Raw genomic sequence first — 15,067 nt, 5'->3', positions numbered from 1 at the left:
TGTAGTGATAACCTATATTAGTCCAATTTTTTTATTATTTTATTTTTTTTAATGCGCCAACATATTTGGGAGAACTGCATAGAACACCGCAGAGGAAGCAAAAGCCTTACTGAGCTGGACCGGAGCCTCTTTGCTTGTTTTTGCTCTCATAGCGTCCGCAGTGTATCTGACCCCCGCAACAAGAATTTCAACTTTTCTAAAATACTCAAAGCAAATACCAAACCAAAAACAAATGGAAGGTGGAGATTTCCATAGAGATACAAACTTTATGTGGAAGCGAGGCATAAAATTTGAGCCATTTAAAAACTGTGCGGCGTGTTAGCAAAATTCCCTGTTTTTTTTTGTGGGGGGGGGGGGCTGAAGGAGTTGCTTTGAGGAGACACCAAAGACCTGTGTCTTTATTCCAGGAGGGGATTCCCTACATTACATGATACCTAAGATTTCAACGAGTGCTGCCACGGCCGGGACCGTCAGGTGTTGGGTATCCCTGTGAGCCTCAGTGTGATGAATTAAATATAAAGCCTGCTCGGGCTCAGCAGACAGTGTGGCGTTAGAGGGCTCGCATACTCACTTCTGGAAGATCTTGACTCTTTTGTCGCTGGAGAAGTTCTCCAGCTGCAGTGACTCCTGGGTAAGGAAGGCTACAGCCAGGTGGAAGTAGTTGTTCCACAGCTTTCCGAAGATATCAGACGTTGAGGTGGAAAAAGAACAACATTATTTGTTTCGTCTTGCAAAATGAGCTAGACGACAGTATCACGTGGTCCCTCGCAAGGCTACCTGGGCTGGAAGAGTGTTTGCTGCTTCATGACATGACATGACTTGGTTTAGCTGAGACAGGTACACTCGTGAGTTTGGAAGCTCTCTCTCTCTGGTGGGTGATTTAGGCCACTGGCCTCCAGAGTGCACTCTCAATCAGCTAAAAGGAGTGCGACTGCAGCCGTCATTTTTCACAGCTGTGCAAATAGTCCACGGACGTCTCTTCAGAATAAGTTTTCAAAGCAACCACACTTTTCCATGAGAATTTCAAAGGGTCAAAAGATCCTGGTTTTACACTGCTGTGATGAAGAGACAGCAAATTCTATCGCTTCATACAACAATAAGAAAGGCAAAAAAAAAAAAAGAAAAAAAAAAGATCAATCCCTAAAAGGTTTTAAAAGCCCAGAACAATTTAGTTGTTTACAACATTAACATTCTTTCATACAGTTTGTCAGACACTTTACAAGCAAGCACAAAAGGTTGCAATATTTTATGGGGAGTGAGTTAAAATATTCAGAAATGCACATCAATTTGCCAGCCATTACAGGGTAATTGATGTTCCCTCTTTACAATATTTATGTCTACTGCCTTCTGTGACCTTGTTTTCTATTCAGAAGGCCCACGCCGCATCTGGAACATTACAACAACAAAAAAAAAAAAAGAAAAAAGAAAGAAAACACCTCAAAGTGAAACTAAAAAATACTTTAAAATGCCATCTAATCCTTTTCCTAAATTGCCGTAGAAATCCAATGTAATAATGCTGTACGGATTATGTCATACAAAAGAGGTTTACATCAGTCCAGCTCTTACCTGTAGCTCAAAATTGGTTTGATCCAGGAATTTCTTGTTCAACACGGCTGCATATTGATTAATGGCCCGCAGGAAGACCCTGGAGAGATAAGAGGAGTGTTTGGATCTTCTCACTGATATGTTTTTCTCACTCCACACCTTAAAATAAAGGTATTCACCTACTATATTTTTCCACTTTCATAGCATTAAAGGTCACTTTCAGACACTTCTGAACTGTCTGTACAGGAAACACTATTCTAACTAATGAAGATGCACAAAAATTCACTACAAAATATCTCTGTACAATGCAGTGACCACCCCAAAGTGTGTGTGTATATATAAATACAGTATAAATCCCAAATTGTGTATGCATGTATACTGAATTTAAAATGACAATATAAAAGCCAATTCAAATACTGTATTCATGTAGACAAATTAAGACAATTAAACCAAACATTTAAAACTGCTTCTACGACAAAAGTGCTCAAAGGTTGGTTATATTATTTATTCTACTTCATTAAGTTGTTGTTGTTTTTTTTCCAGGAGCAGTTCAAACACATTAAGCTTTGTAGCAATTTTAGCCACCAGCTACTCATAATCTGCTCTCCCTGGGGAGAAAAGTACAAATACTACAAGGCGCAAAAAACCAAAACAAAACCAAAAAAAAAAAAACCCTCTTAACACACAACAGTAAATGAGCAGATCAACAATTTGTCCACCTTACTGACAATAATGCAAATGACATTAAAACCAGCTAGAGTTCAGTCAAATTCAAATGTAAATTTATAATTACATATTGGCATTCGTCTATTTTTCATCCCCCCCCCCCCCATTTTTGAAGGTCTGTTTACTTTTTAAAGCTTTGTACTTTCAAAAAGAATGTTTGCCCGTGCGGAAAAACTAAAACAAAAAAAGAAACACGTGCGCTGCTAACAGAGGTGAAACGCAGGCTCTGTCAAGACTGAGGTACAGAGGTGGCTAGAGGCTCGACCAGTCCAGGACAAACAAACAAAAAAAAAAAACAAAACAACAACAACAACAACAAAAAGATGCAAGACCTTAATGAGAACACTGCCTGATTGGTTAATCCACTGTGATGCTGCAGAATTAGATCTTAATAACGTAAATGGCACAAAGTTTTTAAAGGGGAATTATGATTGCTACTTATGCAGTCAGAGGCCTGTACGCTTTTTTAACTTGCTGGAAACCAACCACACAACAACGTGTGTACTAATCTCACCCGCCAGAAGAAAAAGCCCTTATCATGAGTGTTGGAGAAAAATGTCGCAGCGCAGCAGATTGGATAACCTGTCTTTTATTATTTAAGGAACAATCGCTCCAAGATGGCTGTGGGTTTTGGAGGCTTATGTTCAACTCTAAACTTTGTTCCCTTTAAATCAAAGAAAACCTGCTAAAATACACAGCAAGTAGAGGAGTTTCCCTTCTGTTTTTTTTTTTTTTTAATTTTCTGGTACATCATGTTCTACGCCACAAACGCACTTGAAAACAGAGTTTAAAAACAAGGAAGCGTCATGGAGGGCAGTGTTCCAGTGTTTGTCTCTTGCTGGAGTGAGTTTTTCAAACTCATTTCTGTCCTAGCCACTTGCAGACGGGCCGAATTTGTGCCAAAGATGACAAAAGTCGAAGAAAATCCCGATAGAAGCGCGTGCTCCCAGGTTCTGTGTTTCAGTCCATGTGGATGAGAGCTGGAAGGTCTACCTCAGGCTCATTTGACCCAGGTTTGTATTTCGATTAAACCCTTTCCTACTGCAGACAAAAGCCAGATGTAAGCAGGTGTTAGCAGGATATTTTGGCGAGTGCAAAAAAAACAAAAAAAACAAACAAAAAAAAAACCCCAAAAATGTGCTGGGTCTCTGCTTTGCCAAACCAACAGATAAACCAGAATGTGTCATATAACTGGCAAGGTGAAACAAGGACATTTTCGCTTGAGTGGATTGCATCAGGGTTTCATGAGCAGCCAATAAAGCGGCATTAAGATGTAACGTTCAAATAACTGACACTGGCAGGTCAGCAGACATCTGCTACGAGGGGAGCTCCCACAGACCTTTCCCCGTGGCTCAAGCTAAACCTTTACTAGCACCAGCTCTCACTGTGGGACTCTGTAATCCCTCAAGCATCATCTTGGAGTCTCTTACTTTATGTTTCAGCTGCTTAGCCATAAGATTTTCCTGCAACTTGAGCTTAATGTAAGGTTTTGGTGTAGAGACGGGGCTGGGGTTTCCCTCACAGCACCGTTTAACTGACCTTGAATGGGAAGAACCATTGCTGCTGTGATGTCATGGCTGTGGGATTTGGAAGTATTTAAAAAAAAAATGCAATATTCATATCCCACACGTGTGTCCGTGTACGATACATATAAAGAGTCACCTTAGTCAGTAGTTGGAAAGGTTAACTTTCATTGAACAGCTTTGGATAAGCCATTAAGAGTCCATTTCTCTGGCTCTGTGGTCTCAGAGAGGACCCCCCCCCCCCCCCCCCCAACATTCCCTCCAGCTCCAACCCCACCCCCATCTCCTAAGCACTCAGACAGCCTATTAATACCATCCTGTCTGCACACCTCACTCAATTTTCTGCAGCTGTGAACATGCCAATATAGCTGATACGCTTAACACTAGACTAAAATGGGCTTCCATCGACTGCAGCCCCTGGCTGGGAAATATGACTAGTCAATGTTTAGGGCTCATTATTTTCTGTTTCAGGTAAGAAAAACACAGAAATAAGGGAAGATGCTTTTGCAGATTAATTCTGTGCAATTCTAGGTGAAAATCACTGCAGCCTCTATCTTGGAACCCATCATCTACGTGAGAACCTGGGAACCTGCGCCGGTATTTCAAGGCTCAGGTGTCACCAGCTGATATCTGGCCTGCCTTTGGTCAGTTCATTGTTTACGGTCCGTACAGCAACTTCAGACGTTTGCGCGGTGTTGAACGATGATGAATAGGAGCAGACTGTTTCAAAAGTAGCCAGTTTAAGCTCAGTTAACAGTTCAAAAACACTGCAACAGCTGTGTTGAGTCAGCAGCCACTTTTCAGAACAAGCATTTCGGCCAGCGTGTTCCATCTCTCCTGCATTCCACATGGACTGTTTAGGCGGACGCAACCGAGGCCCAGTCAAACCTGATCGAAGGGAAACCAGAAACTCCACGATCCTAACATTTTCTCCCTTGCCCACATATTCTGGATTTATACGCAGAATCCGTTTACAGCAATAACCGCTGCCTAATCTACACAACACAAATTGGCAACACGCTTGCACTGACGGTGCTAGCGTTAAAAAGTAACCCGGCGGCTCCCTGCATGACCGCAGGGGCAACAACTGCCTTCAATGTGCACGGGACAACACGTTGCTCAGACATCGAGAAAAGGAAGGACGCGGCTTCATCTAGATTGGACTTGAGTGATCGTTTCAAAAGACCAATTTCGACAAACATCATCAGGTCGCAGCGGCTTCCACTGTGAGGTTTAAGAACAAGATCAATACTCTTCACAGCTTGGTAAATACAATTCAACGGGACAAACGCAGACACACTCCTCCACGCTTCCACTGCAAGTGTTTGATAATCAGACGAAATGACTTATCATGACTAATCTACATATATATTGAAATGCTTGAAAAAGTTTGATTGGTCTCTCTCCCTCCATGCCCCCCTCCCTCCTTCCCGCTTTCTCTCTCTCTCTCTCTCTCTCTCATGTTGCAGTTCACACGATAATGTAAGTTCCACTCACTAAAAGCCTATTTGAAACCAGCAATCTGCCTGAGCGCAGAAATATAATGGGCTTAAACGAACAGACAGGACAGTTCCTCTGTGAGCATATCCTGCCATTAATTAAAGTGAAAAACTTAATGAGGTGGATGAAAATAGAATATACTCTCCCTCTCTCTGACTCCGACTAAGACACTCCAAAAAGGCCATTTCAAATAAGATTAAAGGAATTCTGAGATAATTTCTTGAACTTTGGAGTCCTTTTTTTTTTCTTCTTCTTCTTCTTCTTCTTCTTCAATGTGGGCTTAGAAGTATGAAATTTTAATAAGCGTTGCTTAAATCAATGTGATAACGGAGCAAAACTCACAGTCTATAATTAATGATCGTGTTTAGTTCAGGAAAAATTCAATATACGAGAACAAATCACAGCCATGAGTCTTAAGTCAAGACTTATTGTTCAATGTTCTCCATCCACTCCTTGTAGCCACTGCTCTTTCAAGCTTGCATTATTAACAAAGCCAAATGCCAGGGGGAAAATGCTTGACTGCCTTGCAACATCTGCGAAGGCCAGTCATTATGCTGGAGAGGGAAAATAAGATGCGCAGATGCAGAGGAAGAGACAATGACAAAGCAGTTCTTTTATAACGTCGGCGCACCACAAGCAAGCCCACAAATTCCTGCTGCTGATTTTAATATAATCAAAGACTTTTTTTGGGCTGAATTCGCGTTTGCATCACTGAAGCGCTTGCGGCTTCCTGTTTGGATCCGGAGGAGAAATCAAGGTTGCTCTGATCATCTGTGGAAATCATGCTCTGAAATGCTTTCATTTTTTTTTTTTTTTTTTTTTTTTTTGAAGAGCAGGGCAGAGCCTGGTACTTATCACAGGCATTTTGATACTGTATACCTATGGCATCATTATGATAAATATAAATAAAACTGCTACTGTCAGAAAGAAGAAAATCCCCTCATTACAGCCGAGGTGGGGGCTTCCGTCCACAATTTAGCACGGACAGCGGTGGCTTTTTGTAACCTCGTTGCGTAGTTCTAATCAGCTGACTTCCTGCAGCAGTGGCACAGACTTCAGACTCTCTCAGATGATCTGTACCGCCGTCACCTAGCGCACATATGCTAATGAGAAGTTATCAGCAGATCATACTTGCTAATTGAGTTCAGAGAGCATCCCAGATAATGATCCTGATCTATTTGCATACTGTTGCTGAATAGCTGGCGTATCTGCCTGTGCTCAGAGATAAGGCAAGGTCAAAAACCTTCATTATCGCTGCAATTTATTAAATACGATTACCGTTATTTCAGACGCCTGATTTAATATTATATCAATGCATCCATCAACATATTTTCAGGCTAATTCTCACTTCAGTGACAACTTTTCTGTAACGCGCCTTAAACACAGTGTAACTGACTCGTCGTTGTCGGGCTCATAGAGATAGACAGGGGTGTAAGAACAGAAATCAAGCCGGCCATCCCACAGAGGATGTGAGAATGTTCAATAAAGTAAATTATTACGTAAATAAAATGTATGACTTGATCTCATGCTGCATTCTCCCTTCATATAAGAAGTAAAAAGCAAACGAGAGAAAAGAAGCGGTGAATTTAATTACGTTTTGCGGTCAATTTGTCTTTATTAGGGTTGGCAAAACTACAACTTAACTATTAAATTAATAACAGAAAATATCATGCATTAAAAAAAAATGCACCGTATACTTTTATTATATCACGGCTATCAACCAATCCGATTGTGAGATCTTTACTGAAGTGTTGCATGGAGAATGAAAAGATTTCTTAAGATAAATCTATTCATTTATTCACACACGACACCACAATCCATTTGACTTTAAATATTTTAAATGCTTGTCGCACCCAAAATAACATAAATATGCTTAATTTAGATGTTTTTATCAAATAATTACAAAACATGCAATTAGTTCCATTTTTTTTCATTGCGTGACAGACCTAATTTCTACTTTTAAGTGTGAAGATTGTGTTTTTGTTTAAATAAATACGGTATATCTATGAATTGTTGTCTTGTTTTGTCCTCTATTGGATTTAATGTGTAAAAATAGGTTAAAACCTGTTGCTTTTGTTTGAAGAAATATTTTGAAAGACGCATTCCAACATCAGATTTTCATAATTATCATGTGTTCATAGACGGCTTATGCTTACTAGCTGACAACAATTAATCCGTTAACTTTACAAGTGTAACAAGGAGTATTTCGTGGACACTGTGAGTTGAGGTCACGAAACTTTTTGATTTCAAGGTTAAATTTTAGGTTATGGAACTTCAAATGTACGTATTCACTCAGAAAAAATAAATTCAGTACAATGTAATTTAATAAGTTACACAGTTATTATTACTATGAAAATGACATTTACTGTAAATCCAGTTAGGAGCTAAAGAGCCACCAGGGGCTTCAATGTCATTTATTTACAAGTAAACAGACCTCGAGTTTCCTTTGACTTGGCAGCACCAGGCTGTGTGATGTGCAGGAGTGTGTTTGATGGTGTGTGTGTGTGTGTGTGTGTGTGTGAGAGAGAGAGTGTTGTTTTTACTTGACTAAAACCCTCAGTAGCAGTTGTAACAGTCAGCATACTAGTGATGATTATAAAGGGCCTTGGCGTATTAGCAGACTGACATTCATACCATGGGTGTCCTTTTAGTCAGTGTGCAAAGACAGAAGTAATTGGATTATCAAAGTGAAAGGAATTCATTACACGTAGTGCAAACATGTCACTTGTGTTCTGCAGCAGCAACAGCATCTGCCTCATTGTACCCATCATCTGACAGGAATCGGGGGCGGGGGGGGGGGGGGGGATGTTGCCCAACGAGGTTGGTAATTACGTGGCCCTTTCTGATCGGCCGTTCACTGTGTGAACCGCTTGACTAAAACTGAGGCACTTCTTAAATTTGCCTTCATGCTGACCGAGTCGGAGCTCAACATAAAACACTGCCTTTACGATACCATAAAAAAAAAAAAAAAAAGAAGAAGGCTGTAAAATTAGTGGAGTCCTTTTATTGAGGTACTTATTTAAGGTGTTTAGTGTGAGTATAAAGGTGTAATTTTACATCTTCATACAGCCAAGATCGCCCACCATGTTCTCAAGTTTGGTAGGTTCACTTGATAGATGTATTTATAGACTTTGTTCTGTCTATTTTTGTTGTAAGTAAGGACATATTTAGACGGGTATGTGTATTGTTATGTGGGTGCACTTAAATTTGTCATAGGGTATCTATCATAATCATTTATATACGTATGTACTTTTTCATAAAATGACATTTATTCATATTAATGGAAAAAACAGTATGAGTACATAATAACAGACTGATATATTGATTAATTTATATATCTTTAATGTTAAGCAAAGTAAATGTGTATATGTACACATAATAAATGGACATTACTTATGTTGATCATGGAGGTGAGTAGAGGAGGCGGAGGATCAAATAACTCCCTCCTCCTTTTTTGACATCTAGAGTGTGTTTTGTTTACTTGGTTTTGTCTGTTGTTGCGTCTTTTTCCCCTGAGAATTTCTTCGCGTGCTTGAAATTGAGACTCATTTCTTCATTTCAAAGTTTTCCCTCACAGCGAGCAAAACCTCGCCACTCGTTGATAACGACTTTGACGGAACCCCCGTGAGTGGATTCACACGGACCGTTATCGTTCTTCAGGGGGAAGTAAATGTAAAGGCAGAGTGACGGGATACGTCACCGCCAATCACGTGCGCTATGATCCACAGGCAGCACATCATCACTTACCAGAGCAAATCTTATCATAAAGCAGTTAAACGTGTACATACACTCCAAGTGATGTGTGTGTGTGTGTGTGTGTGTGTGCGCGCGCGCGCAGGATTTACATCTTAACTTTCAAATTTAATAAAAGAGCATTGTAAAGCTTCTAACCTACACTGACACGTTTGCAACAAAGCTAGGATCAAAGGGGTTGGCACGATACTTCAGTGCTGATGTGACGAGATAAAACAGATCCTCCGTATTGTGTTAATAATTAATGAGGTACTCATAAAACTACAGGTGCTTGTTTAGGAAAAAAACAAGACTGGTAAAAGTAGAAGTACTGATTCAACCTCTTTACTCAAGTAAAAGTCAAGAAATGCAGGCTCTTAAATGTACAAGATGTCGACAAGTGGCAAATTAACGAAGGCAAACTAGTTGAAGCCATTGCTTCTTCTTAATACTACACTCTTATTTCAAAGGATAAGATAAAAAAAAAACATTAAACAAACATTTAAAAAAAATGAATCCGATTCCTAGAAATATCAGAATAATTTCTTTAAAAATAAAATTACAACACAATAATCTCATTAGCAATGAAAATTCTTTTGGCTATAGTAATTGTATATTATAGTATTGAATATTACAATAACAATTTAAAAAAAACAAACAAACCCTAAAACTGTGAAATGGGGTGTTTGTATTGATAAACCTACGCAGTTCCTTGCAGATCTGCAAATTTTTATAACTTATTTTTGCTCTTATTTTCCTTTTTATTGTATAGGGGTTCATCTGTGTGCCTTTTTTCAGTAAAAAAAAGGGGACAGATATGTCCCTCAGGAGTTGACAAAGCACCGTGAATACCGGAACTTCTTTAATACTTATGTCAATAATGATGACCCGAGTGCTTGAAAGGATTTTAAGAATCTCTCAGTTTTCTCAAGACTAACAGGTCCAAAAAAGTAACCACAACTGGATTAATGAGGAGGTTTCTCTTTAAGCAGAGCTCATCAAATATCCGCAAGCACGCTGGCGGGTTTTAATCTCGGGAGGTGGTGGGCGGGCAGACAGGATCGCAACATCACTGCCAGTCTTTTCACTCTCTACCAGTCCTCCTTCCTTCCTTCCTGCCTTCCAGACCTGCCCTCCAGGTCCCGGATTAGTTGTTCGGAGAACTCACAAGCAGCAGCCACGCCGCCTCAGAAACCCTCTCTTAATGAGTCTGTGAGGGACTGATGGCATGGGCTACCCCGTTACAGAGCTGCTTCTTCAGCAGCTCATCCGGGCTTTCATCTTCTCATCTGCCATGCAGGGCTCTCTTAGAACTCCCTCCCCCCATTCACCCCTTCGAATCCACTCTTCTTACACATAATTAGCCGCTCGCCACCATAGTTTGTGTGTCATTTGGGAAAATGAAGTAATTTGGAGGTCATTTGATGTTAAGTCAAATTAACTCAAATCTAAACCATGAGGAGATTTTTTTTTTTTTAATCACCCAGCAAGGCTTTAAAGCGAGAAGGAGAAAACGCGATGACAACAGATAGGCTGTTCAGTTTCTCCCAACACACTGTGATAATTACAACTTCACAATGTTTAAACTTAATTAAAAAACAATATTTCACTTAATCTGTTAACTATGTTTTGTTGTGAGCATAGTCTCAACGGTATAAGTGCTTTGCTTCAAGTAATTAATGACTAAACACTATGTCAGTTTCTTGAATATCACTAATTACAGTTAATTACGTAACATACCGTTAACTCATTTTGTTAATTAAGTCTTTGGGTTGCTGCAACAGTCACAGCTGTGCACGTTTACCCTGAGAAGAAGGGGGGGGACAAAACCTATGTTTGATAATGATGATGAGTGCACTTGCTATGTAGTGACTCAGCACTTTCCAGACTAGAAGGTTGAAGAGTGCAGAGCTCTTGAAAGGTTCACTATGAAAGTCTGTAAGGGAGCACATGAAGTTGACCTTACGAAGCAGCAGGCGTCTCTTGAAACTAACGATGCAAAGACTGCATGCAAAAATGTAAAAGTGGTGCGGACTCTTTGACCCAAACTGGAAGGAATTCCCTCGGGACGGCGTCGAGATATCTCGATAAGTTTAAAGAACTTCATCTCTCCCCGGTGGGGGCTGCTTGTGTTCGATGGATAATTCCAAAAAAAGAAGGGGTTGGATGGACAAACAACTAGAAAATATGTTTTCCTTTTCAAATGTTGCAGAGGCATAATGAAATACAAAATGATTCCAATTCAAGTGCTCTTCAACAAAAATCGTGGTTTACCAACAAGGCATTTCAGCTCTAAATGGCAAGAATAATTTCTCGTGAAGTGTCATAGCCACATCCCAAACTTGCGTCTGCACATTTGAAGAGGAACATAAAATTGTTTGATACAGCACATAAAAGACCATTGTCTTTGAACAAGGCGCATTCAACAAAGACCCCCATTTGTAAAACAAAATCCAGACTCTTGTGGATGAGGACAAGGTCACGATCCTCAGATGCTAATGCACAGAAGCCTTGGCCTGTTTGGAAAGGGAATAATGTTGATTTTCTTAAGTTATGCTCAGCAAGTAGGATGCATTGCCTCTGAAATGTTTGGCCAGCAAATTTCCTCCCTGTCATTTTTCCAGAGTGAGTCCATCTTACTTCCAATTCACTGTCACTATAAGTCATGGCCCGTTGGCATTGGACATGTAGCAGTCAACAGCTAACAAGCTTGATAATGTTTTCCCCGGAGCAATTAGAGCACCATATATCAGTTTACAACCTCAGGGAAGTGAGAGGCTATGGGTGGAGGAGACGGAGTGGGAGGAAACCACTGCTGCTACTGCCCATAGCCCTCTCATTAGTGGGGCTATCCTAATGTTTGGACATGAAAGAACAGTCTGCTGGTTTGTGAGCTCATTGTGGCACAAACAAGACGCCCTGGGAAATGACTGAGGGATATTCAGATGGGCTTCCTGGGGGTTTATGAATAAACTTTTAAAAAATGTCCTTAAATGTTTTTGAATTGCTTCGACATTAATGTCAAAAACCAGTTCTTCAACACAAGATTTTACACAGTGGCTCAGTGGGGCATCGGAAACGACTGAGTTCCTTTGACTCCCAGAAGTGCATGGAAGGACACTACCAAGCTGTGTATCAACAGGACGTATTTTTGCTATGTGCATCACTTCCTGTTTTGCAGAAAATATTGCATGGAGCCTCAAATGGTCCTGAGACTCTACTAAATGTGTTTTCTGTTAATAGCACAAATATTTACCAATATATGCAACACATTGAGATTTAATCACGACCTAGAGGATGTTAGTCCTTTAGAATTTAAAACAATGCTGATGCTTAAAATTATTTATGAGGGCCAGAGATTCTCCATTCAAAGTTCCCTGCAGATTGAACGTAGTCTTGGAGGTGACTGAAAAGGCAAGTTAAGCATTTTTGGAGCCAACTAAGTCTGTATTTTGGCATTCAGTTAAATACAGCCAAAGCGCGCATGTAGTGCTTTTTCAAAATGGGATGAATAACGTGGGAGCTACTGCCAAAAACTCATTTGCCTTAGCTGGTAGACATTTGAAGAAAAAACAACTTAACCAGGTCGATTTTCATGAAATGAGATGGAGTTGTTTTTCCTGCGTTGTTTTTTTTTTTACATTTGCACTAGAAAAAGGTTTTCGTTCAACTGAATACACTTTTAGTTGTTCATGCAAAACATTTGTTGCTCTCTTTTGGGATGAAATAATACGTGACTTGGAGCTCAACGGTGAGATGCAGGAACCAACTAAAACAACTAGCTGCTGTAAATTGTGACAAATGGAGAGTTTTGTTAAAAGAGTTTTGATAATTCATTGCAACGTTGCAGTACTCACCGCAGGCTACAGTATGAAGACTCTGAGATGAGTCAGACTTTGACAAGCTTATATTTCATCAAGTTGAACAATGATTTAACGCCAGAAAGTGGATGAATGCACTGCTTAGAATGCACAATCGCTTGGCTGTCACAAACAAGTATAAGTAGACAAAAGGTTCAAATGGGGAAGATTCTGCTGAGGCATGGGAGATGACACGTTGGCCTCTAATATAAAATATTTCGCATGCTACAAAGCATTAACTGAAAATGGACTGCTGGGAGCTCAGAGATGCTCATCACATCCCCAAAGCCTTTCCATGAAGTACAGGATCACAGTGGGTACACTGTTTGAATGAGCTTGTTAGTCCATGCGAGTGCATGTGTTGTGGAAATGTTTTGTGTCTGTGGCTAAGGAGGGTCAGGCCTGCTCGGTTTTATTCCCTGACACTGCAGCTCAGTTTCCAGAAGAGTAGATGGGATTTGCATGCCTAAAGGGCAGCAGGGAGCATCATCATCACCAATCAATGCTCAAATCTTCTGCATTCTGAGGTGGCTGATGATTTTTAGGGATGATTTGTGTCAATTCCAAAAGGAATCTGGTTTGTAGTCATTTAACTAACAGATGCATGTGGAAAAAGATAAAACTTAAAGGCAAAAGAATCTGCAGTACAACATCCTAGCTGATGATGTTGGGTGAACATGTAGGGAAACCGCACAGCCATTTACTGTAAGGGAGTCCTTCATGAGCTTTGCATCTGCTGTACAAGGCCACGGTTGCACTGCCTTTAAAGGGACAGTTTGCCAAAAAATGAAAATCCGGGTGAAATTTTTCAATCCACTAAACATTGCTGGGGTTTCACTGGATAAAGTTGCTGCAGTCATTTTCCAAACAATTGATGTGTTTGGGGATCAATTAAAAAAAACCAACCTATAAAATTATAAAATGCTTCCATACTGCTCTTCTGAAGGGATCAAAGGGTCCTGATACATTGAACATGCTGGAACAACTTTGCGCGTTTTTTTTGTTATTTATTTTTTTTAACTGCAATATTGCAGAAATAACTGCAAACTGCTCCAAGTACACTGATTTGTGCCTACAGTTTTAGTATTCTGTTAAAGTCGTCACAAGATTGAGCATAGGTTTTCATGTAACAACTGTTGCAATGCTCTTGCATAATAGAGAAAAACAACAAATTCTGGGACGTGTCTTGTCTGAAAAATACAAATGGATAGATGAAAAAGAAATGAAATAAAAATCATAAAAAAAGTCTTTAACAACTTGACTAACTTTATCTGACAAGTGCACAAAAGCACAGCTCTTGAATACGCTCCTAAACTGCAGAGCACATTTCATGTCTTTATATTTCCAACAAAAATGGAATCAGGCAAGGTTCACATTAATAAAACAGAAGGCCGCGGCAGCACAACAAGCAACAAAGTAAAGAGATGGTGAGACTAAGTTCAGAGATTAGCAGGCAGCTACACCCAAGCATCTATAATTCATGTGATTGTTTACGGCTGCGCTGACTGCTCATCTGATTGCTGCACTGCTGAGGCCTTGTGCCGATATTTGCATGGAGAGAAAAACATGTGAAAATATCCTAACCCACTTCTGACTGCTGTTCCTTAGCAACAACAGCGTAGGCCGTTTAAGCCTGCATGCATGTCCAGCAGTGTCATACTTACTTATTTTGCATCATGTTCATGATGACCCAGTCCGAGGGGTAGACGTTTTTCCCGATGAGATCTTTAAACATGATAAATGTTTCCATGAGGAAATCCTGTGAGAGAGAGAAAGTTGTCAAGTTATTCCAAGTAATGAGAGCATTTCTGAGGAGTTTGTAGCTTGTAGCTTCAGTGTTAAATGTCAGGGTAACTTATGTGGGTCCGTTTGCAGGCAGCACTTGAGACCAGGAATGTAACACACTCTTAATCTTGACCCTATTTCTAACAGTAAAACAATAATTAGATCATGGAGATTCATCTTTAACCATTTCAACATAATTTTGGTGCCTCTCTCAGTCCTCCTCCAATCTCCCAATGTCTGTTCCTGCGCTATGTAATCTCCCGCTAGCTTGTAGTGCTGCTTTCAGGTACTAGAAGCCAGCTGGGATTTCTCAGAAGATCAATCACAGCAGAGGCATAAAGAGCAAAGAGGACTTAACGGAGAAAGCTCAGGAGAGAAAGTGAGACACCGAACGAT

General features: G+C 40.1%; 1 protein-coding gene across 1 annotated transcript in view; it reads right to left on the bottom strand.

The window, feature by feature from the left end:
* dock1 (dedicator of cytokinesis 1) overlaps positions 1-15,067 on the bottom strand; it is a 175,307-nt gene that overhangs the window by 40,905 nt on the left and 119,335 nt on the right. The window contains exons 29-31 of the mRNA XM_086194482.1: positions 14,551-14,645; positions 1,567-1,645; positions 572-672 (exon numbers count right to left, since the gene is read on the bottom strand). Of these exons, the coding sequence (XP_086050608.1) occupies positions 572-672; positions 1,567-1,645; positions 14,551-14,645 (275 nt within the window). The remainder of the gene's footprint in view (positions 1-571; positions 673-1,566; positions 1,646-14,550; positions 14,646-15,067) is intronic.

The sequence above is a fragment of the Aulostomus chinensis genome, chromosome 23 (assembly GCF_037954235.1).
Source record: "Aulostomus chinensis isolate RoL2024-O1b breed Wild chromosome 23, RoL_Achi_v1.0, whole genome shotgun sequence".
In the NCBI taxonomy this organism is placed as follows: domain Eukaryota; kingdom Metazoa; phylum Chordata; class Actinopteri; order Syngnathiformes; family Aulostomidae; genus Aulostomus; species Aulostomus chinensis.
This window is presented reverse-complemented; position numbering and strand designations above follow the sequence as displayed.